Source organism: Notolepis coatsorum, assembly GCF_963971535.1.
Source record: "Notolepis coatsorum genome assembly, chromosome: 10".
Taxonomy (NCBI): domain Eukaryota; kingdom Metazoa; phylum Chordata; class Actinopteri; order Aulopiformes; family Paralepididae; genus Notolepis; species Notolepis coatsorum.
The window spans coordinates 23,158,267-23,185,356 of NC_140174.1; the positions used below are offsets into that span (position 1 = coordinate 23,158,267).

The following is a 27,090-nucleotide window of genomic DNA, read 5'->3' on the forward strand; positions in this document are numbered from 1 at the left end:
CACCACCTGCCTGGTATGAGACCTGGCGATCTTCCCTGACTGGCCGAGGACCAGAACGTCGTCCAGGGTAGAATAAAATTCGTATCCCCCGACGACGCAGTGGCCCCAGCGCGGTCTCCACGCACTTGGTGAAGATGCGGGGAGCCAGAGAGTAGCCGAACGGCAGCCTCTGGTACCCGTACGCTAAGCCCTGCAAAGGAAGCGTAGGTAAGTCCTAGGATGGAAGATCGGGATGCGAATACGCATCCTACAGGTTATGGAGGTGAACCAGTCCCCCACCTGACAGTGCCTAACAGGTGGGAGACGGTCAACACTCTGAACCTTCCATGGGACAGGTCCAGTATGGGTCTGACACCCCCCCCCCCCGATTTCTCGGGCACCAGAGAATACCGGGAGGAAACGCCGCTCACCGCGTCCCCTCATGGGACCACGACGATGGCCTGCTTCGCCAACAGAGATCGGATCTCGTCGGCCAGAGCTGTCACTGCTGCGGACCCTGACAAAAAGGGTCTGTACCAAACCCAAAAACGGAGGGTGGGGTTGTGCAAACTGCAACACAAACCCCCGCCTCAGCGTTCTCTCCATCCACCTCGACATATGGCACTGCTGTAGCCATACGTGATGATAATCCCAAAGCGCACCCGCCGCCAACTGGCGCTGGACTGCCAGGAACCGTAGATAGGAGGCCCGGTCCCACCCGCTGTGCGTTGCCAACGCTGGACTCGCCAACTGCGCAAGCAGGGCAACTCGCGGAGCCGGGATATCGCACCCTGACACTACCAACGAGGCAATCGCACCCAAAGGGGGGACCCCGACAGAAAAGGCCGGTCTGATACGGGGAGAGCGGCCATCACACTTGGTGACATAAACTCCGCCACTGAACATCTTCCCGGCATGCTGAGGATAGCCTGCTCTGCAGCTGGACATGCAAGGCGTGTGGTCCCCACACTGCCAGATAGGGTGGGTTCATACACACCGTAGCCCTGTAGTGATATTACTACCACCCAAACCACGCGTGCCTGACTGACCACCGCCGGACTTCCAAAGGCACTAACGTGATACCCGGTCTGGCGAGGGCGGGGCTGGGGGAACTCACGCAGCGACCTCCTGGGCCTCGAGTTCCCCCGCTGACAACCTTCTCCGTCGACAGACACAACACCAGGCTCACCAAACACAGACGCAGAACGTGTGGCGTGGGAGCCACTTGACAGCACAGCATTCTCACAGGCAGACCCAGGCCTAGCTAGCAACTGGGTGTCAGCCCCTGTCCCCATGAGAAGCGAAACGTGGGGCCGCTTGTGCTTCACTGAAAGCACGCGGCCCGTAGCCAAAGGGAACAAATCAGATCCCGTATCCCGCTGGCGTTGGGGGGGGAGTGACCAGGGAGCGTCCTAGACACAGCTAGACAGCAACGTTTTTTTAGGGCGTGCTCATCTAATGTAGCCGATCCCTCGGCCGCCGAGGCTGTCGGCCTTGTGATCACCTGTTGTCTTTGTGCCCAGGGTACCTCAGGCGGGGGAAACATGGCTGCTGGCGAGGCCGCGCCCTCACCTCTGGCTGCGCGGTGTGGGGCGGTGTGGAGCCTAGGTCAAATACCGCCCGCGCTCCTGCGGACAGACCAAAAAATCCCTCTGCGGAGAGGGGAGCCCTGAGGAGGGGAAGCCTTCTCTCCTCCTCAAGGGGAGACTGCTCCAACCAAAGATGTCTGTGAACAAGCGTTGACAGCATCCTAGCCCTCCCTGCGGTTATAGCTTGCGGCTAGGTCAAAAGCTGAATAACCTCAAAACCTTGTGCGATGTTTTGACGTCGGCTGGCCCTAAGGCCCCACCACCCGACACCATTTTTGACAGAAAAAACAGCAAATTGAACAATGTTGCCAGTCGCTGCTAATTCTATTGCGGCGGGCGATATAGGCTTCATCAGGCCACCAGCCACCTGCCTGGCCGACTCGCCTCATGGTGTCGGCCGGGCGGGACAGCGTTCCACCATGTCAGGGCAAAGGACTGATGCCACCTGCTTCACTAAGCACGGAACACCAGTGGTGGCTGCAGACCAAAGTCTACTACTAGTGAAGCACTGCCTCACTAGTAGGCATGCAAAAACCTCCACTGTGGTGTGCACCCATGAAGGGATAAATGAATGAATGAACGAAAATACCATTAACATATTGCAGAATGGGCTAGCCCATACACACAATTGTTAAGGGGATGCAGACCAGAGAAAACGTTAGTCCTGTCCACACTAGAGACCCCCATTTTCAATTCATAGATTCACAAAAAGCACACCTGCCCTGAGCCTCAGCCCATCCACCCATGTAAATGGTCAAGTCAAGTCAAGTCAAGAGTTTTATTTGTCACGGCATACAAGTATACAATGAAATGCGGGTGGTCTTGCCCGCAACGATGTGCAATACAGTGGTACAACATATAATAGAATCCAATAAAAACAACATTGTGCAATAAACAGGTAACAGGTAACATGGTGTGACATCTCGGTATCTGTACATAAAAAGTATTTACAGAGCATATAGGACATGCTAGGTAGCTTTGGTAGTGCAATACACTGTTACTGTTGTTATACTAATTTAAAGTGGCCTTTCCTTTTGGCCATAAGTGGGTGTGTGCGGCATGAGTGTGTGCCCGCTCATGTTAAAGTGTTAAAGTGGCTGCTAGTGTGTGAGCGTGCACAGCGTGCGTGTCGTGTGTGTGCTTGTGTGTGGATAGTTCAGTGTTCTGTGGCACTCAATGTTCATTGTTCAAGGCTCTGATGGCCTGGGGGAAGAAGCTGAGCCTAAGCCTCTCTGTCCTAGTAGCTGGGGTTCGCAGGCGTCTGCCTGACCTCAGCAGCTGGAACAGGCTGTTATTGGGGTGGTGGGGGTCTTTCATTATTCTGCAGGCTCTGGATTTGCACCTCTTGTTGTATAGAACCTGCAGGGGAGGTAGTGCCATACCCGTGGTACGCTCGGCTGAGCGCACCACTCTCTGTAGGGCCTTCTTGTCCTGTGCCGTGCTGTTTCCATACCAGGCAGTGATGTTTCCGGTCAAGATGCTCTCTACAGCTCCTGAGTAGAAGGACTGGAGTATCTTCCCCGATACTCTGAACTTCCTTAACTGTCTCAGGTGGTAGAGGCGCTGCTTCGCCTTCTTTACTACTGTGTCTATGTGTGTTGTCCATGTCAGATCCTCTGAGATGTGGACCCCCAGGTACTTAAAGCTGCTCACCCTGTCCACGGTAGCCCCGTTAATCATCAGTGGTGTGTGTGTCTCCTGCTGTCCTCTCCTATAATCCACGATCAGCTCCTTGGTTTTACCAATGTTCAGGAGCAGGCTGTTGTCCTGGCACCAGCGTTCCAGTACCTCAACCTCCTCCCGGTAGGCCTTCTCGTCGTTGTCCGAGATCAGCCCCACCACCACCGTGTCGTCTGCGAACTTCACTATGGAACAAGCCCCTGTTAAAACCCCCAACATTAGACACCGATTGACCGTCAGCATGAATGGTTAAGAGGAGGGAAGACCTTTTAGTAAAGACAGCCCTCGGCGGGGAACAAGGGAACGGCGTCCCAGCATTGTAGCATTAGCATTAGCCGCGCGCTCTAGGGTAGTTGGAAAAACACCCAAAAAAGAGTCATGACAACCATGTTTTCCCAAATATCCTGCCCCTCGCGCCAATAAATCACTCGGTTGTCTCACAACGAGCAGTATTACTCATGCTAGTATCAATGCCTGACAGCGCAGGCCCTACCTGTGCACGACTTAGCTCGACTGCTAACCATCGCGCGACGTCCCTCTGTCCGCTGTCACGAGACGAGGAAAACCCAGGACAGGCCCGTTGCGCTGTTAGGATGTGCCGAGAAGATTCCAGGGGCTGGTGAACTTCTGGCGAATACCCAACATTGTGTAATTTCTCCCTGCGTTTCATAACAACTAGTTCACGGAGTGCACTGCTACTTCCGTGTTGGAAACAAAAAGAGGAAGGTGGAGTGTGACCATTTCCGGCGTCATATAGGGAGACGCAGGGGCGTGGCCTGGTCACGTGCATGTGAGTGCATTTGTTTGTTTCGTGAGCACATTAAGTGCTAGGAGATAAGAGTTATCTCAATATGGCAGAGCGAGACGCGATTGCCAGTAATGCTATATAACTGTGTTTTAACTTTGTGTACACACTTACCGCCCATAATGGGAGTAGGTATGCGTTACTCTGCTGGTCTCTGACAAGAACAAGTTACAGGTTGAAAAAACCCTCAGCTCAGAACTAGGCAAAATCTGCATATGGCTTGCTGATAACAAACTATCATTACACATGGGAAAAACAGAGTCCATTCTCTTCGGTTCAAATAACAAACTCAGCAAGACCAACGGCTTCTCAGTTACAGCGGGTGACAATATTGTCACAAGGAAAGAAGAAATTACCTACCTGGGTTCCATCCTATAGGCAAATCTTTCCTGTGACAAAATGGCATCTAATGTAATAAAGAAAAGTCAAACAACGAACCCGATTCTTGTACCGGATCTCCTCACTGGTAAACAAGAATACCCTGAAGACTCTGGCAGGAGCACTCATTCAAGGGTACTACGACTATGCTTGCACCTCATGGTACCAAAGCACCTCAAAGGCGCTAAAACAAAATTACAAACATCTCAAAACAAACTGGTCAGACTACTGCATGACCTTACTCCTAGAACCCACCTCACCCCTGCCCACTTTGACAACCTAGGATGGCTTAGAGTAGACGACAGAGTACAGCAACTTGCAATGGGCCTGGTCTACAAGATACACTACCCGACCAAGGTACCCATGTACATGTCAAAATACTTCCCAAAGGTCAGTGAATACCACGATCACAACACAAGAGGGAGCTCCACAAATCATGTTAAACCCAGATTCGGCTCAAACAAGGGACTAAACATGTTTCGCAATTACCGTGATCACACTAACATATTGTTTTTGGAGTCAAAGACATTGAAGTTAAATGATCTTGTGGAATTTAAAACGGCACAATTAATGTATAAAGCAAAAAGTCATGCACTTCCAAGAAACATTCAAGAATTGTTCTTTGATAGGGAGAAGACACTGCATCTCGATATGTGGAGTGAAACTGTGGAACAGTCTAAATGTGGTGCTAAAGAAATGTCCAAACATGAGACAATTCAAACTGATGTATAAGGAAATGATGTTCACAAGGTACAGGGATGAGGAAGGGACTTGATATTCACGGGTGTTTACATTTTTTTTTTTTTTCATGTTTTACATATATAGTTTTTGTTTTTTTGTTTTGCATATATATATATGTATTTTTTTCTTTGCTTTTTTATGTTTTAAAATAGTACACTCATTTGAGTAGTGGAAAAGGGGTAGGATTAAATAAGTGTATACTTCTTCCTACTCCTTTTCGAACATGTAGATTGAGTTGTGTTTTGCTTTTGTTATTGTTTGTTTGTATTCATTGCATGTTCGAAATAAAGATTAAAAAATTAAAATTAAAAAAAGAAGACACTGCATCTCGATATGTGGAGTGAAACTGTGGAACAGTCTAAATGTGGTGCTAAAGCAATGTCCAAACATGAGACAATTCAAACTGATGTATAAGGAAATTATGTTCACAAGGTACAGGGATGAGGAAGGGACTTGATATTCACGGGTGTTTACATTTTTATTTAATTTTTTTCATGTTTTACACACATATATATATATATATATATATATATATTTTTTTTTTTTTTATGTTTTAAAATAGTGCACACTTATTTGAATAGTGGAAAAGGGGTAGGATTAAATAAGTGTATACTTCTTCCTACTCCTTTTCGAACATGTAGATTGAGTTGTGTTTTGCTTTTGTTATTGTTTGTTTGTATTCATTGCATGTTTGAAATAAAGATTTCAAAAATGCCACATCAATGTGGAACGCCCTACCCAAAGCTGTAAAGGAATGTGAATCACTACCCACTTTCAAAAACACTCTCAAAAAACACCTACGGGAGACTGCAATTCGAAACTGGCCCCTGTAAATGTCCTAACACAACCCCCTCCAATGTACAGTAAATGACCAAGTATGGTCATGTCAATATTCCAATGTACAGTTTTGCTTGTACAGTTGTACAGTGTCCCCCACCCCTCCTACCCAACCCCCCCCCCCCCAACCACCTCCAATGTACAGTCCCCCCCCCCACCTACCCAACCTCCTCCAATGTACAGTTTCTACGTCAAATGTATATACTCTCTTTTCTGGACTCTTTTCGTATCACAAACAGTACTGTATTTGCAAATCTGGTATGTCATAAATGTATAGATGTAGCAGTACTGTCTATCTGTATGTCATGTATGTCATATATGTTATGATGAATTGAAAATGGGGGACCCTGATGTAAACAAGACGAAAGTCGTTCTCTGGTCTGCATCCCCTTAACAATTGTATGTATTGAGCTGTACTGTACTGTACCCATTCTGCAATCTGTTAATAAAGTTTTCAATCAATCAATCAATCAATCACTCATACATTTTTTTCTGCTTGGGGAGAAGTCTTGGTTTTGGGGAGAGTAATACTTAGGGTTTCCAACCTGCTCTACTTGCTACTTCTAGAAACAAAACAGTGAACAAAATGTGTATTTTAGCAGATTTAGGGGCTACAGGCGTGTAGTTCACCAGTTTGATAAGAATCTATTATTTGGGAAACAGAAAATACTCTGTTACACTATAACCACTTGTAGGGCTGGGCAATATGGCCAAAAATAATATTGCGATAACAATATCATATCACGCGATATCCATAATTATCGATATTGTTATAAGTATTAAAAATATATATATATATATATTTCTTTTTAAACAACAGATGTATGTTTATTTTGCAGCAATTCTTTGTAGTTGCCGCCATCTTTAGTGTTACAGCCCCTCACACTCCAGTTCTCAGGCTGCAGCTGGTTTGAAAGCGAAAGTAAACAGGCTTCTCTGCTGGCTGTGGCACCAGGGGAGTTGAACAGTTCTGGCTCTGCTAGATTCTTTTCTATCTTTTGGCGCTTTTTTGGTGGACAAACCACAGCACATGTGCACCGTGACTCGTGACTGGAGACTAGCTCTGCTAGCACACATAGCCTATGTATAGACGGTTTCAAACTGTATTTTACATTAGAAAGCAAACAAAATAAATGGACAAGGGAAAAATAAATCTCAATTTGGTCAGTATTGTCATTTGGACAAGAAAAGCCATTACTTAAGTTGCAGGCAAGAAAGACAAGTCTGTCCACTATCTCTGGGTTAAAAAAAGAAGATTAGAAAAGATTATTTTTTTTCCGATATCGATTATTAAAATATATCGCGATAATTATCGTTATCGTTATATCGCCCAGCCCTAACCACTTGAATGTGTAAACACCATGTCTCATACCTCACCATAGTGTGAACAATATATATATATAAGTAACTAATGTCAATATGAGAGAGAGAGAGAGAGAGAGAGAGAGAGAGAGAGAGAGAGAGAGAGAGAGAGAGAGAGAGGGAGAGGGAGAGGGAGAGGGAGAGGGAGAGAGAGAGAGGGAGAGAGAGAGACACACAGAGAGAGAGAGAGAGAGAGAGAGAGAGAGAGAGAGAGAGAGAGAGAGAGAGAGAGAGAGAGAGAGAGAGAGAGAGAGAGAGAGAGAGACAGACACACACACAGACAGAGAGAGAGACAGACAGACAGAGAGAGAAAGCGAACAGGCTCTTGGAATGGGTGTCTGGGAGGAAGTGGTTTTTTTTTCGATGTTGATTAAACGGCAAGTAACTAATGTCATGAGTGCAAAATTAAAGGACAATAAATCTAATCTAACTGAAATTGTGTAGCACAGACCTTTCTATGGATCAAAACCTTATTATGGTGTAGTTAATACTTCATGTATCCTTAATCCCTAGGCTAATGAGGCACTAAGATGTTAGTGTTACGACCCTGGCTCAGAGGGAAGCAACATAAGGGCACACAGACACCAATGGTCTGTGTTTAAACCAAAAGACTATAACTATTATAATATCTAGCACAAACTAACGATCAATGTAGTGGAAGATAGGGAGACACTTGTTCCAACAGTGTCTTCCTGGTAGCAATCTCCGTGCATGTGTGGGTGGGGAAGTGCCTTTGAGCCTGCCAGGCAGGTGTCCAATTAGCAGCAATCAGCCAATTAGCAGCAGGCAGCTGCAGCACAGGACACAGGATTAACATGGTACATAACATCTCCCCCACCAAAATGGTTGCCCAGGAGGCAACCACTACACATCAAACCATCAAACAGTGAGTCACTACCACAAAGCGGCAATGGGTCGGCCCCTGTCGAACACGACCATCAACCTTGTCGAATGCTCCCCACTGTGGAACATTCGACAATGCTGTTTAAAACAAAAAACAACACTGTCCCGACTCTCGGGCAAGCGAGACCTCACAAAAGGTTCCTCCCCTGCGGTATATGGCTGGAGTGGGGCAGGCTCATCCTCCACTGAGGCGTAAGGCTTAGGACCCCATCGACAAACCAAGACCTTATCACATATGAGCTCCATTTCAACAGGCCTCTCCACCGATACCGACCTGTCAGAAAGAGACTGCAAACCAAAATCAATATAAGAGCTAAGCTCACTGCGCTCAACAGGACAGAACACAGAAAAACAAAAATCATAGGTCTCTGATACCACCACAGCGCCCATATCCATTCCTCCTGGCACTGGCAGTTCAGGATACTGCAAATCGTGAACATCCAGAGTAGGATGCACCGCCTCAGGTACGGCCCCACCGTCCCTGGAACATGGCAATACATCAGTCACAAAAGCATCTGGAATACCATCCAAAATGGCGTCACACAAAATAACATTGTCATGACCAAAATGGTTGCCACTCATCAGACCAGGTCGTGAAGGCGGCTCCTGCTGTACAGGACACAGGTAACTAGGTTGACTAGCATACCTAGCATACCAAGTGCCCGGCAGAGAGTCAGTGTGGACACGTGAATCAATATCAGAATCATCAACTGACATACTGGGATCATACCTGCCCACAAGTGAAACATCATGAACAATAGAGCTACTGTGGGAAGGCTGGCATCCTAAGCCAGGCCCTGTAGCCTCTTCAACTAGAACGGTGCCACATGAATCAACAACATTTCTCATAGCATCCTTCCCACACTCATCCTCCAATTTGTCCGTGGCCTCAGCCACCGTACAGGCTGGGAAGACCTTGAGACACTGCGCTGCCAGATCATCTCCTGCCACATGCATATCCGGCACGCATGTCACCTTCGGTTCCACCACCGGGCCTGACACAAAGGCACAATCATGAAAATCATTATGCAGAGGTACATCCACAGTGTGCATTCCAAAATTCTCAACAGGGTCACTTTTCAATTCAACAAAGAATGTGTCACTAAGCGTAACGTCACAATTTGAGTTATCAACATCATGGCTGTCACTTCTGTCCTTTGACATTGCCCGTGTTACAGCACACACAGGGAACACTCCTGGATGTCTCTGTGCCAGCCCATCAGGGACCTCAGAAACCACAGGGATGGGAATTACAACTGGAGTAGCCAGCACTTTGCCACCAGCCAAATCATTCCCTAGAATGAAGGACACACCTTTTATGGGAATGTGAGAACATACCCCCATGACAACATTGCCTGATACTAAGGGAGAGTTGAGTGTGACCTCATGCAAAGGTGCATCCACAAAGCCTCCTCCAAAGCCTTGAACAACGGCACCGGAATGCAATGAAGACTTTTCTGAAAATGGCAAAATCCCCTCCAGAATGAGGGACTGAAAAGCTCCTGTATCTCTCCATATTGTTATAGCCTGCTTTGACTCTAGTGCATCAGTCAGGGAAACAAATACATCCATCATAAATGTTGAGGAGCCCTCAAGCTCTTTGTTCGCACCTTTGATACTCCCCCATCACCCTCTAACGTCGGCATAGGTGTTCTGCATACGGTTTCCACCAGAGCCACAGTTTTGACATTTCTCTGGTCAAGCACAGGGCACCCAGCAACGATATGACCAGGCTCCTTACAGTAGAAACATATAACCCCCTCTGGGAATGCACTAGCAGAACCACCAGGCCTCGGAGTAGAAGTAACCTGATCAGCAGACACAGGTTTTGGGAAATGGCCCCCCTGAAAAGGACGCCTACCCCTGGACTCAACACGGTATTCCTCCACAAAGACGGACTTGTGTGTCAACACAAACTCATCAGCCAAGACAGCAGCGTCGCCTATCTTCAATACCTTACGCTCGTTTAGATGAGTGGAAACGGTATCAGGAACACATCTTTTAAATTCCTCTAGGAGAATCAACTGTCTAAGCTGCTCCTTTGACTCTGCCTTCTGAGAGGTGCACCATCTGTCAAATAGGTTCTCCTTCTCTTTTCCAAATTCAACATACGTCTGTCCCTCCGACCTGCGATAGCCTCTAAAACGCTGACGATAGGCCTCTGGGACTAATTCATAAGCCCTCAATATGGAAGCTTTAACAAGCTCATAGTCAGCACTTTGTTCAAGGGACAGAGCAGTATATGCTTCCTGCGCCTTACCCACGAGAACACACTGCAGCAGCAGCGTCCAGGCCGTATTAGGCCACTGCAACGTGGTTGCCACCCGTTCAAAAAGGGGAAAGTACCTATCCACATCCTTCTCAACAAAAGGAGGCACCATCCTAATATTTTTTCCGACATCAAAAATGGAACGCGACTCTGAATGGAGAGCACCCGCCTGCAAGGCAGCATGCTTATATTCAAGCTCCTTCAGCGCACGATCGTGCTCTCTCTCCTCTCTCCTCTCCTCTTGTTGTAGCTGTTTTTCCTTAAGCTCACGCTCTCTCTCCTCTCTCCTCTCCTCCTGTCGTAGCTGTTGTTCCTTAAGCTCACGCTCTTGTTGTAACTGTTTTTCCTTAAACGCTAACTCTCTAAGCCTCCAATCACCTTCCGCCATACCAGAGAGTAGCGGAGACACGTCAGAAAAAAGAGGCTCCTCCACCCTCGCCACAAGCACATGCTCCTCAATGAGTATAGCCCTCAAAGTCCCCAAGGCAGTTGTTTTTAAACGCTTCTCACTGGCAGTAAGCTCCACATTGTAGTGCACAGCAAGCTTCAGAAGCTGCTCTTTGGAAAACCTCTCCAACATCTCGTCAGAAGGGTTATCAACAAAATCCTTTATGGTAGCCATCCTTACTGTACCAGCGCCACAAACTACTCACTTTAGAGCTACCAAAAGCTGCAAAAAGCACCCTAGCATACACACAATTTATCTGAAGAACCACTAAAGAACCACTGAAGAACCACAAAGAACCACGAAGAACCACTAAAGAGCCACTAAAGAACCACTGAAGAACCACTAAAGAACCACTGAAGAACCACTAAAGAACCACTGAAGAACCACGAAGAACCACAAAGAACCACTGAAGAACCATGAAGAACCATGAAGAACCATAAAGAACCACTGAAGCACGCTGAAGCACCGCTGAAGCACCCCAGAAGCACCGCTGAAGCACCGCTGAAGCACAGCAAATGGCACACCACACAAGAAAACCAACGCCCTTCAGTAACACAAACCAGTGAGGCAAAACCCCCCTGTGTTACAGTCAAAAAAATAACAAACAAAGTCAAACAGGTGCCCCTTATAATCTGATATGACTACTCACAGCTTCTACATCTACACTGCAGTCAATTAAGGACTGCCAGGCCCACCACATGTCTACACTAAAAGAAACTTACATCAGGCCCTAACACACTACCTGTATTTTCTGGCACCCTAACCTACCTACACTGAAGCTAAAGCACTGTAGACCTAACCCTCTTCAACCACAGCTGCTACCAGCCAAAGATCGTATTGACCATCAACCCGTCAAATATATGGTATGGTACAAGACAAGTAGATGGTACTAATCCCTTCTATGACTGCCCCAGGGGTAAGTGGTACACAGGAAGCTACAAACAGCCAGAAAACACTGACACTACCTACATGTGGTGTCCACTAAACTAAATATTCTAACAGCATACAAGTAGTCAAATCAAATCACAAAGTAAGGGCATACTCACCTGTTTGAAGACCGGCTCAAGCCCCCATCAGGTTACACAACACCTGATCACTACCCAAATTACAGCACCAAGACACACCATGCAAGAAGAAAAAACAAAACAAAGAAAACAACAAAAAAATAATCCTTTTCTGTTCTTTTTTTTCCTTTACCAAAGGCAATTGCCTAACCAAACCAATCTAGGGGTATCTGTTTTCCAAATTCAATCCCGGACGAGCGCCCAATTGTTACGACCCTGGCTCAGAGGGAAGCAACATAAGGGCACACAGACACCAATGGTCTGTGTTTAAACCAAAAGACTATAACTATTATAATATCTAGCACAAACTAACGATCAATGTAGTGGAAGATAGGGAGACACTTGTTCCAACAGTGTCTTCCTGGTAGCAATCTCCGTGCATGTGTGGGTGGGGAAGTGCCTTTGAGCCTGCAGGCAGGTGTCCAATTAGCAGCAATCAGCCAATTAGCAGCAGGCAGCTGCAGCACAGGACACAGGATTAACATGGTACATAACAGTTAGTAAAAAAAACGTATGCCAATGACAGGAAGTAACGGTATATATGTGTGTGTGTGTGTGTGTGTGTGTGTGTGTGTGTGTGTGTGTGTGTGTGTGCGTGCGTGCACTGTGCGTGCGTGCACTGTGCACGAGTGCACATCTAGGGGTGGGTGTAGATTTGGTCTCCCTGATGTTGACTCCTTAGCCACAGCCTTGGGTTGTTTAATACTGTGTTAAGTGTTTCATTACGGCCGTTGTGTGGGCCGGTTTCGAGGCCGGTGCGTGGGCCGGTGTGTGGGCTGGTGCGTCTGAATGTCCCGGGCTGAATTTGTGTCCCAGTCCGCCCCTGTATCCATCTGATCTCTGCCAACGACGAGAGGGCCTACCTGGAAGAGGTAGAGAATCTGTCGCAGTGGTGTCAGGAGAACTGCCTCTCCCTGAACGTCAGCAAAACAAAAGAGATGATTGTGGACTTCAGGAGGTCGGGGGTCAGGGACTACAGCCCCCTCAGCATCGACGGGGCACCGGTTGAGAGAGTGAACAGTTTCAAGTACCTCGGAGTCCACATATCCGAGGACTTGACATGGACCACACACATTGACAGTGTTGTGAAAAAAGCACGGCAACGCCTCTACTTTCTCAGGCGCCTAAGGAAGTTCCAAGTCAGTCAGAAGATCCTTAAGAACTTCTACTCATGCACAATAGATAGCATCCTGACTGGCAATATCACCTCCTGGTTTGGGAATAGCACCGCACAAGACCGTAGCAGACTACAGAGAGTGGCCCGTTCAGCCGAACGCACAATTGGAGGGGGGCTTCCCACTCTCCAGAACATTTACAACAAGCGGTGCATGGGTAAGGCTAAGAGAATTATCAAAGACTCCAGCCACCCAAACAACTGCCTCTTTGAACTGCTGCGGTCAGGCAAGCGATACCGGAGTCTCATGGCAAGCACAGAAAGACTCAGAAGAAGCTTCTATCCCCAGGCCATCAGGATGCTCAACAAACAATAACACTATGTAACAACCATCAAATGCACTCACAGCACACACATCCACACGCACACACTCACTTTAAACAAACAACTCACTGCAGCACCCACTTACACACTTTAGAACACCTAAACACACTTTATATTTATTGGTAAAGAATTTGCACTACAACCCCATACCTCATTACACCTTACTGTAAATTGTACCTAAATTGTACCTCATCCCATTTCTGCTTTGCACTATATAGTATATTGTATATTAGTATATTGTATAGTATATTGTATGGTAACTCAGTTACTTCTACTCTGCATTGAACATTGTACATGTACATACTGAACACTTGTGTCTACGTACGTGACTTCTATTTTTTACTTGCTATACTTATTTTATTTTATACTTATCTATTTTTGTCTAGCACAGTCTCTGGAGCGTAACAGAAAGAAGCATTTTGTATAAAAGTATTCTGTACTTCTGTATGCAACTAATAAAGAAACTTGAACTTGAACTTGATCTATGGGAAAAAGACATTTCCAGTGAGTGAAGGTTTGTTCAAATCATGAGGGAACAAAATACTATTTTGAGGCCACTGGTATATACATTTGACGTAGAAACTGTACATTGGAGGAGGTGGGGTGGGGGCGGGGGGTAGGTGGGGTGGGGGAACTGTACATTGGAGGTGTATATTATACTTATTACTTACATAGTCCCTTAATTACTATATATATATATATGTACATATCCTACTCTTATTAGTTACACTGCTAGTCAGTAGTTGTCATACTGTCTCTATTTATATAATACAACTCTGTACATACATCTCTTTGATTAGCACTACACTCAGTAGTACTAATTTGTATATTTTGTATCCAGTTTAATCACCTGTACATTGTATATTGCTGTTGCACTTTACTGCTACATTTGTACTCTGGTTGGATGCCAAACTTCGTTTCGTTGTACTGTATTTGTGCTGTATAATGACAATACATTTTAATCGAATCGAATCTATCTGTGTTTATGAAGTTATATTCATCTACTGTACTGATGCCTTTATACGAGAAGCATTGGCCCTCTCTAGCTACAATTTGGCCCTGTGCTCTGCTGAGTAATCACCAAACCCCTTTCACTTCTATGTATGTACTTCTCTTAGCCAACTCTTTAATTGCTGAAATGTGGAGTAAAGGCGCAGAGGAGGGGGTACGGGTCATGGAAAAGTTTTGGGATGTAGAGGGATTCCTTGTTTACATCTTTCCAGAGTACGCTGTGTGGGGGCGGGCAGGCCCCGCCCTCATTCTTCGGACCTTACGTCATTGTTGCTGTGTGTGTTTTTTTTTTTTTTTTTTTTATGAATGAAAGAATCCTCAACCTCAAAGAGCAGCAGAGTAATTCCGGGAAAAGGCGGACTGACATTTTGTGTCGAAGAGTCTCGATTCGACCGAGCGCATAAATTGCCATTTCGCACCCCGATCATAGAACGTTACGTTTATTATTATTGTTATAGACAAACCAAGGCCAAGTGGATTGGGTTTCGACACCAACGACTTCCAAACCAAGGACAAGTGAGTAACGTACGGCAGCTGTTTGTTAGCAGCTAGCAGCCCTGATGCTAACTAACGCGTTGATCACAGTAGCATGTTTTCTAGCCAGCCTCAGCGAAACGCTTCAGTCTTTCTGTGGACAATACGATCAAAAAATGTAAGGCATGTTCGGTTCACATTATTAGCGTTCACGTTCAATACGATCCCGTACGATCGATCGATTTTAAAACGATTTAAATGGTGTTATTTAATAAAAAGCCTGGCTAAAATGGATGTCGTTGTTGTACGCAGTTGTGATGGCTGTCTGTGTTTACTATCGCTGCTACGAAGGAGCTTAGCATGCTGCTACACTAAAAGCTCGCCAGCTCCTTTCCCCCTATAAGGACATGGGGTGGATTATTGTTGTTGAGCGAAAATTCATGTAACATGTCTTGGATTGTTAGTTATAATATTTCTGTTATAACATTGGACCACTGAAATCGAGTAATCCATTTGAACGTTTTATTGGAAGCACTGGCTGTTACAAGGTGGTATGATTGATGCCTAATATGGCCTCTATTTGAGGTGTTTGTGTGGTGGCTTATAACACACCCGTGTCAGCCTATTCTTGTGTTTGGTGATCAGACGGACGCAGTTAGGACAGTAGAGTGGAGTTGGGACAGTTACAGTCTCCGTCAAGGACACTCGTGGCGGAGCAGGCGGTGGGTTTATTGCTGAATCACCCTGACTGTATGAAGAAACAGGTCACATCGGTTCCTGGTTGGACAGCAGTTGTTGCATGAACCGTCCCTTAAAACCCACGCACTTCTGAGTCTGACAATCCAGCAGGCCACAGCCAAAGCAGGTGCTATTTTAGGGGAGTGTGTGTGTGTGTGTGTGTGTGTGTGTGTGGGAAGGAGACGGGGTGCTACTTGAACAAGTGGGCCCACACTGAGTGATATCAGGAGAGAGAGATTCAGAAATCATCGAGCTCGCTCGGCCTCAGCTAGCTTATTAAGTTCTGAATTTGGCAAGTTTTCGTCGGTTATTGTGCATAATGACAACAAGAGGAAGTGGTGCAGGCATGGCTAGGGGAACACCTGCTTTGAGCAATGTGGGGTGGTGGACACATGTCATGATGACTTCCCCCTCCCTGTTCCAGTCAGCATAGAAAGCGTACTGTGCCACTTTCAAAACCTTGTTCTCCTTTCAAATCAAAACCACATAACATTTCAATGAAAGGGCCTTTTCCCCCCCCGGTGAGGAAAATTTGCGGAAGAGTGTGTTCTGTTGTCCTTTTAATTCTCACATGTTTGGCATCATGTGAGCTGTGGCTGCAAGTTGTAGACTAAATGGGGAACAAAACAATGAGGTGTGACTTTTAAAAATATCCTCTTCCTCTGCCCTCCAGAGTGTCTGAATCTGTGACTGGTGTCGGGAGAAACGGAGGACAAAGACGGACCATGGCGTCAGAAAGATCAAGCAAAGCCCTGAAGGTAAGGAGGCCGAAGAGGGAACTGCTAGCCTGGTTCTTTTTTCCTATGCTGAATGACTAATTCCTCCGTCAGGACATACCGCTGTAGCGCTGCGATGAAACTGACGTCAGTCTCTTCGTTTCTCCTTCTGTTTACCCCCCCCCCCCATCTAATTTCCTCTTTATTACACCCTCCTTCATTCCCATCCCTATGCGTACAACTCTCCTACCCCCCCCCCCATCCCCATCATCACTTCTACAGGTGAAGAGGGAGTGCGGAGAGAACGTGCCCATCCTGTCGGACAGCGAGCTCATGTCCCTTTCGGTGCGGGAGCTGAACCTGCACCTGCGCGGCCTCTCCCGCGAGGAGGTCCAGAAGCTCAAGCAGCGCCGGCGGACGCTGAAGAACCGGGGCTACGCCGCCAGCTGCCGCGTCAAGCGGGTCTCCCAGCGCGAGGCCCTGGAGCAGCAGAAGAAGGAGCTCCAGCGCGAGGTGGAGCGGCTGGGCGCGGAGAACGCCGGCATGCGGCGGGAGCTGGAGGGGCTCGGGGCGCGCCTGGCCGCCCTGCAGCGGTTCGCCCGGGGCCTGGAGTCCGGCGGGGGCAACCTCCTGGCCACGGCGCCGCGCCTCAACACCGCCTCCGTCATCACCATCGTCAAGACGCCGCCACAGCCTCAGACACAGCGGGAGCAGGGGGGGTCCTAGGACCAGCTCGTGTGGAGCCGGACTGGGGAGGGACACACATCTGCAATGCAAATGCACGCACACACACACACGCATATACGCAATAGTTTTGTTTTTTTACACACACACACACACACATGCATGCATACACACAGCCTGACAGACACACGCACACTATGTAAACATATTAATAGGCACTTACTAAACGCTCTTGTGCGTTAAGCGTTGATGGACACACCAACACACAGTCACAAGACACAGAGGAGTTAACGGTCAGTCCCAACGCACTTCTTTTCAAGCCTGGTCAACACGCATGCACGCACGCACACACACACGCTCACGCAAACTGTCACACACCCGTATCCAAAAAACCCCACACGGGGCACGGACACGGGGCGGGGTGACTGAGAACCGGACTGAACCGCGACCCGCCGACGAGAGGAGGAACCTCGACGCCATCCCTCGACAAAGCCAGTGGTGCAGCTGGCGCTCTCTGATCTCGCTATCGACCGGCCCGAGAAGCCTGACCTCCTCCTCCTCCTCCTGGTGCGCGCGGCACCCGACCTGACGGACCAGACCGACTCGCAGCTTGTCCCCATAGCAACACGTCTGCGTTCCCGGCCGCTTGTTTTCCCCCGTCAGCACTTAGAAGTCTAACAAAGTTTATTTCGTTTTTTCTCACTCGAAAAGCCTGTCCTGATATGGTTCCCGGAGCGACGAGAGTGTCTCTGAGTTGTTGTTGTTGTTGTTGTTTTTTTTTTGTTTGTTTGTTTGTTGGTTTTTCTTTCACGCTAGTGGGGGATTTAATTCAAGCGACGATTATTGTGATTTTTCTGCAAGGTGTTGAACAAGTGTTTTAGTTGCCCGTGTGTCTTGGGGGAGGGGGACAAGCTCCTGTTCTCTACCTTTCTCCGCCCCACAAAAATTGCGCATCCTCGTTTTCCGCTCCTTGTGAATGGGTTTTTAAAAGTATAGGGCTGGTGTAACCACGATGGTCGGAAGCTTGTCCCAACTCATCGTATTCCTTACATTAATCCCAACGCCTTTTAAAAGGTATGAAGGGAGTCGAGAGGTGTGCATTTTGGCGAGAGAAGGGTCAAAGAGGGATGGAGTCTCTCTTCTGTGACACATTCTGTTCTCTCTGTTTTCGTATGGAGTCTCGTTCCGTTTTTGATCTCTAATCCACTGTGCTTCTTTCACACGACCCATTGATACCTTTTGTGCTTTACTGTGATTGGCTACATGGGTATTTTTCAACTCTTTACCACGGCGCACATTTGCTTTGTGTAAAAAGAAAAAAAGAGGGGGGGGAAAGCAAAAGCTTCAGTAGAACTCCCAACTACAGATGTCGGTCGTTTTTGCTGGAACACGCATAAAAAAAAAGAGAGAAAAAAACCCAACAACAACGTAGAACCACATCTGGTAGGAGTTATGCTACGTCAATGCAAATTCTATCGATACATTCCTTTTATCCGGTTTTGTAATGTTTGTATGTACGAGAGACGAAAATGTTGCGCAACATTTATCAGAGGTATATTCTATATTTTAATTGTATTTAAAGATAGATATTATGAAAAGAAAAAAAGCTAACGAGTGCTGTGATGTTACATTATGTTTTCAAAAAGTACCTGCATATGACTAGCTGGGGGATATTCTCACGTCTAATTATTGTACTTGAGTGTGACACTTATTATTTTTCTAAATGTTACCTGTCGTTTATGAGCTGTTTTAGATATATGCTAAAAGCCAATGGCCATATTGCTGTATAATGATTTTTTCAGTATGAGTGTTTGCTATTTGTTCTAATTTTCCTAGTGGCTTCTTGTAGGGATGTTATTTTTCTATGAAGTACCGAGGTGGTGATTCTGATGACTTATTTGTATCCTTGTTATTTATGGTAAAATTAAAGTCACTTCTGAATTTTGGCGTCGATAGGAAGGGCCCACGGTTGAGGGATGAGGATGACATGTAAATGAAAAGGTAGAGGGAGGATGATGGTGAAACCAGGAAGTGGAGGAGCTGACAAAGATGGATCTAGAGAAAGTGAGAGGGGAAGAGGGAGGAAAGTTGACGTGGCGCCTAAATTCCCTTGAAAACTTGTGATATGTTCGTTATAGTTAAGTGAAATCATATTAACTAAACTCCCAACTACTGGGGTTTAACGGGGGGGGGGGGGGAATAGACCGTTGGATGGTAGTCTAATAGCAATATGATTTAATTAAAAAAAAAGAAAAAAAAGCAGGCATTGTAACACATTATATTGTGTTGACAAATACTCCATAAGATATTATAGGCCAATATTTAGCTATATCAATATCAATGTTGCATAGCATTTATTCTCCTCAGTAATATTTTAACGTCTCAGATTTTGTCAAATCGTGCTGGATGTTTTGTAATACCGCAAGACAAAAAATGGTCTTTGTATTTATTACATGTATTTTTTCTATGGTGAAAATTAAGTACATTGTCTATTTTATATATTAATAATTAAAATAAATGTTGTATATATTGTACATAAAATGGTGTGCTTTGATCATGGGCCAAGCCAGAGGTACGGGGATTGACCTCAAGTCCCGCCCTCTTTTCTTGATCCTCAAGGAAAGGATCAAGTGGAGGATCAAGAAAATAGGGCGGGGCTTGAGACATTATTTTCGCTGTACACTGACGAAATGTATTTTTTTAATCAAAAGATGAATATAGACCTTCAGCTATTGATGCTAACAATTTAAACACAATCCTTAAAAAACAAATGTAAGCAAAGGGGTAACCCCTACCGGTGAATGCCAAAATATGGTATTCGAGGAATTTTGTGTTCTCAAGTTGAATGGCTGAGCTTTCAATGCAAGGACTGATGGTATACAAGAGCTAAACCTGAGATTTGACTGCATGTATGTGTAGCTGTAAAAGCTTAATATACATATGTATATTTTGAGTTATGATGGGTTAAGAAATCTTCACTCACAAAAAAGACTACAAGAACACATACCCAACCCATGTATCGTACGTAATAGCATGTACATAATAGGCTACCTATGGTAATACATTTCCGGTTTAGTCATATTTTAAGTTAATAATATATATCAGAATGTTGTGTGTTGCCTCAAGTGAGATTCAAGTTGTGGGACAGATTGTGCCTCTCAGTACATCGGAAGAGTAGAATATGATTCCATGTCTGTCTCAAAGTTCAAGATCAGAGAAACCGTTCCCACCGGCGCCACGGGTACAACGGTCATTCTTTGCCATCGCCTCATATGCACCCTTTACAAATCAGATATGTGAATTTCGCCATCATACAATAAATAATTGATTGCCGTTTCGACCCCAAGGTGGCACGATGTGCGAGATAACAGAACAACATTGCAGATATTAGTATACAGGTTTTCTTCTTCGGGTCAGCAAAGCCAGCAACCACTTCCTCACTGGTGGGTTCCGTGCGTGGAAGTAGAAAAGGAGAAGTGCTCAAGGCCATGTGTGAAAAAGAAACGAGGGGGTCGAAGATCTATCTTTGTCGGATCGAGTTGCCTACAACTGCTGAGTGGATGTGTTTAAAAATAATACGCCTCGTGCTCTATACAGTAAACGACCCGTCATATTCGTTGACATGCCATATGTGTGAGAAAATGTACTGGATTCTGCTGACTCGAGGAAAACTTGACCGGTGTTGCAGACTTGCAGCCGTGCAGGACATAATAACGTTCAGGACAGAGAATATGGAAATCACCAGAGGAAAAACTCAAGTGTTGAAACTAAAATATCTTTATTCTCTAGATATGTATCCATTTGTTTGAACATCATTTGGACATAAAATAGAAGCATCGTTATCAGCAGCTTTAACAATAATATATAAAGAACTAGAAACAGAAAACAGTAATTGAAATAAAAAAAAGACCGTTATAGAGTACAAAACTATAAGCTCTTTATCCCCGCCAGGTGCTCGAGGTGTATGCCATATACGTTATTATTGCAACATAGTACATCACTGCTATTCCTCCTGTAGACATCACTTAAAACATTATTTACAACATAAATCCTATGTCCTCGGCAATAATATTTGTATACATAATAAAAAATACATCCTCAGCATAGAGAAAGAGGTTGAGAGTTGCATGAGACAATCAGCAAAAGACAAAAGAAAAAATGGCATGACCTCTTCAGAATTCTATAAAATAGTCTCCTCCAGAAATTGACATTAAAATGAACTTTATAACAACCAATTAAAATAATAATAATAATCAACATTAATTAAAGTGAACTTTATAACTCGCCTGGTCCTACCCAAACAACATTAAAGTGAATATTACTTTACATCACTTGGCCCTACCAAGTCTTATCTATTTAAAAAAAAAAAAAAAAAAAACGGAAGGGTGAAAAAGTCAGTTTGTTCACTGCCTACACTTCCCCTATTGAGAGGACTGTACAACAAACTGTCAACCTGTTTACCATCCAAAACTAAATGTTTGCCATCCAATTACTCATACAGCTCCCGATGACCCCCCCCCCCCCCCCCCCTCGCTGTATCAACACCTTCCAGTGAACTGCCACGCCGGTTTAAACTCAACACGACAGGAAGCGCCGTGTGGCACGACTGTACCGTGACTTCTGTGGCCTGTGCAGCCTTAAGAAAACCACACCAGAGACTTTACATACTGGCCATAATAACAAAAATAAAGCCATTTGTACACGAAAAAAGACGATGACCCCATTCAAAACCAAAAGCCATCAAGGTGGCCTCCTCAAATGTACTATTGCTCTTGGGCACAGATTTAACATCTAGTCTCCTATCCGTAACGCCAACTATGTCTATGAGGCAGGACGAAAAAGGTGAAAAGGACCAAAATGCCAGAGTCTGAAAAACAATACAGGACTGGGACTCGCTTCCATTCTGTTATGAAATACACTCACAGCAATGAGAAGAGGTCTGGGGAACAGAACCAGCATCAAGACAACTTTTTTTTGTGTGTGCTTCCGTTACCGTTTTCTGTTACTCTGTGTCCTAAGCATGAAGTGTGATAATGGCCTGTCTGAGTTTTGTAGATAAGTGCATGTGTTGTACGTACGTGCGTGTCTCAATGCTGCATGTGTGTGTGTGTGTCTCAATGCTGCCCTCTGGTGTCCACTCGAAGCCGGCACGGGGCAGTGACTCAAGAGGAGGCGTTACAGTAAACAGATACAGTAATGGCAGCCTCGGTTGCAATGACTCATTCTGATGACCTAAGAACCTAGACTTAATGAAATAACCAGCTGTCCAATAAAAATATTCTCTGGAATAAGTGAATAGCATCCAACTCACGGGTGAGTAATTTTGTCAGAAATGAAAGCATTACCAGTTATTGTATTTATTCCATTTGCCTAAGGGACTATCGAGTGTCTGTTAAGACGGCAAATGCACGGGACGGCATCCACCGTTACATGAGAACAGGCCCAAATAATGTCAAAGCCGTCTAAAAAGATTGCGTTAACCTATATTCCTCAACCACGCTTGATCCCTGGGCTGCAGTTAACCTCCATTGGTATTCAGCAGAGGTCTACTGCCCCGAGCAGAACCAACATGAGCTGTAATCCCCAGCATACGAACAATGCCCCAATTACACCAGTATAATCCCCCACTAGCTCGGCCATCAGCTACCATCGCCCCTCGCACTGGCGCTAGAGCGTCGGGACAGACCTCTCCTCTTATAATCTATAATCTGTGTCGGCCCTCTTCCATATCTCTCTCCCCGACGTTCAAATGGCGTTATGGACGAGAACCCCGCATGTACGAGCTCTCGCCTGTCCCTTTAAAAACGTTTCACCCTGCAGCGGATATAGTCCCTTTAAAACCAACTGTAAACACTGGGAAAACCTGGAGATCTGAGAATAGCAAGGTCTTCAAAAACAACAACAACAACAATCTAACCAGGAAATCCAACAAGAGTCTGACGTTATCAAATCTGTGCGTCTGGTGAGGAAAGTGGCCGAGCCTCTGCGTGGAGCGGGAGACGCGGGCGTTTGGTCTCGAAAGTCAAGTATAAATCGGCGAGTACGACAACTCTTCGGATTCCTACCGCTGTTGACATTTCTGGCACTACGGCATAGCCGGCAAACGAAAGAGAGTGTTTTCCCGCGAGGCCGCATGCTCGGGAGACGAGAAGAACTCCTTCACAGAACAGTTTGAGGGGGGGAGGGGGGCTACAAATATCACATGGTCTCGTATCAAAAAGTACTAAATGTTTTTGTCTCTGCGAACAGACAACCTACCGTGCCTTAGAAAACAGAGTATACATAAAATGACACATAGATATCAGTACCTTTCAAACACACCCATCAAATAGTCAATAGTCATCAGAATTGCCGGTGTGGTGGGGGAGTGCGTGTGTGTGTGTGCATGTGTGTGTGTGTGTTGTGTGCAGCGTTGGCGCCAAGTCTCTGGGTTGATCTAGAACTCGTCGTCGGAGCTGAGCAGGAGAGTCTTTTCCGTGTCGCCCCGCGTGCCGGCGGTGCAGTGCGTGCGGCACATGGCCGCGGGAACCCCCTGCTCCAGCGTGGACTGCTGGGTGTACTGCTGGTAGGCCGGGGAGAAGTTGTGGATGGCGTCCTGGACCATGTCGCCCGGGTTCATGGTCTCCTTCAGGCCGCTGGAGATGCTCTTCATGGGGGCACAGCGGCCTGGGGAGAGAGGTGGGGGTGGGAGGTATTATAATGTATTCTAGCAGTACAAATGAAATGTACAAACAGCCGGGGGTTTTACCACAAGCGTCTCCAGACAAACACAGGAGGCACGAGGTTGGACAAAAAAAAAAGAAAAACAAAACTACGTCATAACCCTTGGACCTACGAAACCCATTCAAAAGAACATTCTGCGATTTCAGTCTGAACAACGTGTCTCCCGACGATACGACTATTTGGAAATGTGAAGCTTTCACCCCGACAACAGCTGCAGCGTGTAAACAAACAAACACACGTGGCTCAAAAAAGAAAAGGAAAACAGAAAAGAAAAGAAAAAAAGAGGGATGAGTGGAGTAACTAGTTGACCTACCAAAGTCTCCATTTGCAGGAGCTGGTCCTTTATAGCGCAGCACAGTAGAGAGAGAGAGAGAGAGAGAAGGAAAGAAGGAGGGCGGACGAGAGAGACACAAAGTGACCCAACAGAGAGGAAAAAGTGAACCGTCGTCAGGGTTAAGAGGGCGTCGCAGTGAAGGAGCAGAGGAGCAAAACAAAGCAGAAGTGTTTTTTTTTTTTTTTTTTTTAAGAAAGTGAGCGAATGGTTCCATGATGCAAGGATGTGAGAAAAGGGGACGGATTGGGACACGACGTTGGGAGTTATTGACATGTGCGGAGAGATGGAAAAGAAACGGGAAGAAGAGATGTGAAAATACAGTAAATATACGGTTTCACTGATACCTGATGTAAATATGAGTCTATGCCTGATTTTGACAAGACAGACAAACTTCAACCTACAGTATTTACACTCTTTCTAGGCAGAATTGGTTCTATTCACACACACACACAGAACCTCTCTGGCAGAGAGACGTGACTTGCATTGGCATCTGTTCCTGTATAAAGCCGTTACTGATGATCTTCCACCCGACATCACTTCATTACTGGACTGGACCTTTTCACACTCGCTCTGGTGATTGGCCTGCGCTTAAGTTCCCCAGAGTTTGCACTGACTTAGGAAAATCTGCTTTCAGCTTCTGCGCCCCTGACACACGTGGAATGTTTCGCAACTTAAAAACTCAATACTTTAGTATCCATCGGTCAGTTTAAATCCATAACGGCCAACCATTTCACCTCAATCTCTGTAGTTTGTTTTGATCGATTTAAATTGTATAATTGATTGACTTTTCTTTTTCTATATTGTTTTTGTATCATGTATTGTTCCCCCTCTTGACGTTATTGTAAATGAAAGCCTGCTCTCGGTGATCTTTCGCGATTGAATAAAGATTGAATGAACTCCGGCCTTCCTTACCTTGTGAGTCTAGCCTCTTGTTCATGTAAACCTTGTACGTGAAGGCGTGGCGCAGGGCCACGGCGGCGAAGAACATCTCTATGCAGATGATGAAGTTCTGGTAACCGGCGGCAACGGTTCCCTCGCCGACCGACACCTCCACGGAATTGATCTGAGGGATGGCGCCGCACTTCTCCAGTATGGCCAGCAACAAGCCTTAACGGACAATACGAAGAAGAACGTCATGTTTATACATATCTTAGCACTTTCAACTACCGCTTAAGCAGCCTACTACACGCTACCCGACTTTACAGATTGTATGCACGCACTGCGCTGTTCGCGCAACACAACGCAATCTGGGCTCTTGAAGTCACTGCGATGTCGTTGTGGTTTCAGACTACATGCTTGATCATGAGATGAGGGTTTACACAATACAATACAATACAATACAATACAATACAATACAATACGTGAGGTTTCTCACGGAGAACAAAGCCAACCACACTCTGGTAATGCGCGGTTGTATATTTCCCAGATCTCCGCCCATCCCTCTTTCAAAATGTCCCTAAAATCATGAATGAATGAACGACATTCATTGGGACTTCTGAGGGAAGCAAGTAACGGCTGTGACTGGAGGATCAAGAAAAGAGGGCGGGGCTTCAGATAGGTCAATATAGTGTCCCCCTCTCCTCACCTTGCCAGAAAGAGAGGAAGATGACGGATTTGACCATGAGGAACTTGAGCATGGGGTTGTAGGGGCTGAGCAGGTCCCTGGTGGCAAAGTAGAAGAGGAAGAGGGCGTAGAGAGCCAGGCTGACGGAGATGTTGTAGACGATGCTCACATACAGGTAGCCACCAGCCACACTGTGGAGAGAGAGAGAGATGGAGACAGAGAGACAGAGGGGGGAGATGGAGAGAGAAAGAGATGGAGACAGAGACAGAGGGGGAAAGAGACAGGGAGAGAGGGAGGGGAGAAAGAGATAGAGAGAGGGAGGGGAGAGAGAGGGAGGGGGCGAGAAACAGAGAGAGAGGGAGTGGGAGAGAGACAGAGAGAGATGAGAGAGAGAGAGGGGGGGGCAGAGAGAGATGGAGAGAGACAGAGAGTGGGAAAGAGACAGAGAGAGAGGGAAGGGGCGAGAGACAGAGGGAGTGGGGGAGAGAGAGAGGCGGAAAGGTGTTAGTGGTGATCATTACAGGAAGTGGTTGGTGATCAATTTGTCCATTTAGTCAAAGTTTAAAAAGCAAAACATCTTCATCAAAATAGACTTTGGCCCGTTTTTTCCTCAAAGCAATAATATAGTAAAAAAAACAGAACCACAATTCTTGAATAATGCCGTTTGGATTTCCTTTCATGCTTTATACATTAAAACAAAGTCATCCCAAACTCATTATCCACACGTCGTTCAAACACGACAGCGCTTACTTGAAGTCTCCGTCCTTGTATTTGCCGTAGGCCTGCAGGATGACAGTGACGATGGCCATGAGGGGTTTGACCACACAGAACTGCAGCGTGGCCTGCTTGCAGAACCTCAGGAAGCAGATGGAGTAGGACTTGCCCCACAGACAGCAGGTGCCATACAGACAGCTGGACCTGGAGAGACAGAGATCGCAACATCACAATCGCTACTAATTCAACAAAGTACAGTGAATGCACAAAGAGGATGTCTTGGTCTTGGTCATGTGGTGCAGAGTCACAACATCACACACAACAAAGTCTCACATTACAGACTGACGTGCAGGATCTCGCATTACAGACCGACGTACAGGATCTCACCTTACAGACTGACATGCTACAAGGACATAGTACATACAGGACCTCATATTACAGACCAACATACAGGACCTCATATTACAGACTGACACGCTACAAGGACATACAGGACCTCATATTACAGACCAACATACAGGACCTCATATTACAGACTGACATGCTACAAGGACATACAGGACCTCATATTACAGGCCG

At 46.0% G+C, this 27,090-nt stretch overlaps 2 protein-coding genes across 3 annotated transcripts in view; one reads left to right on the forward strand and one right to left on the reverse strand.

Moving 5' to 3' along the window:
• The first annotated feature begins 14,939 nt into the window (after positions 1 to 14,939).
• Positions 14,940 to 19,117, forward strand: maff (v-maf avian musculoaponeurotic fibrosarcoma oncogene homolog F). The gene is made up of 3 exons (XM_084323605.1): positions 14,940 to 15,080; positions 16,450 to 16,534; positions 16,775 to 19,117. Exons 2-3 carry the CDS (start codon positions 16,502 to 16,504, stop codon positions 17,216 to 17,218), a joined length of 477 nt encoding a protein of 158 aa, XP_084179731.1. The 5' UTR covers positions 14,940 to 15,080; positions 16,450 to 16,501; the 3' UTR covers positions 17,219 to 19,117.
• Positions 19,118 to 21,713: 2,596 nt separating this feature from the next.
• Positions 21,714 to 27,090, reverse strand: part of tmem184ba (transmembrane protein 184ba) — a 30,811-nt gene continuing 25,434 nt past the window's right edge. For both annotated transcript variants that reach the window (XM_084322658.1, XM_084322657.1), the window contains exons 6-9: positions 26,548 to 26,715; positions 25,819 to 25,988; positions 25,146 to 25,340; positions 21,714 to 23,842 (exon numbers count right to left, since the gene is read on the reverse strand). In XM_084322658.1, coding sequence (XP_084178784.1) covers positions 23,613 to 23,842; positions 25,146 to 25,340; positions 25,819 to 25,988; positions 26,548 to 26,715 — 763 coding nt within the window. In that variant the 3' untranslated portion in view covers positions 21,714 to 23,612. The remainder of the gene's footprint in view (positions 23,843 to 25,145; positions 25,341 to 25,818; positions 25,989 to 26,547; positions 26,716 to 27,090) is intronic.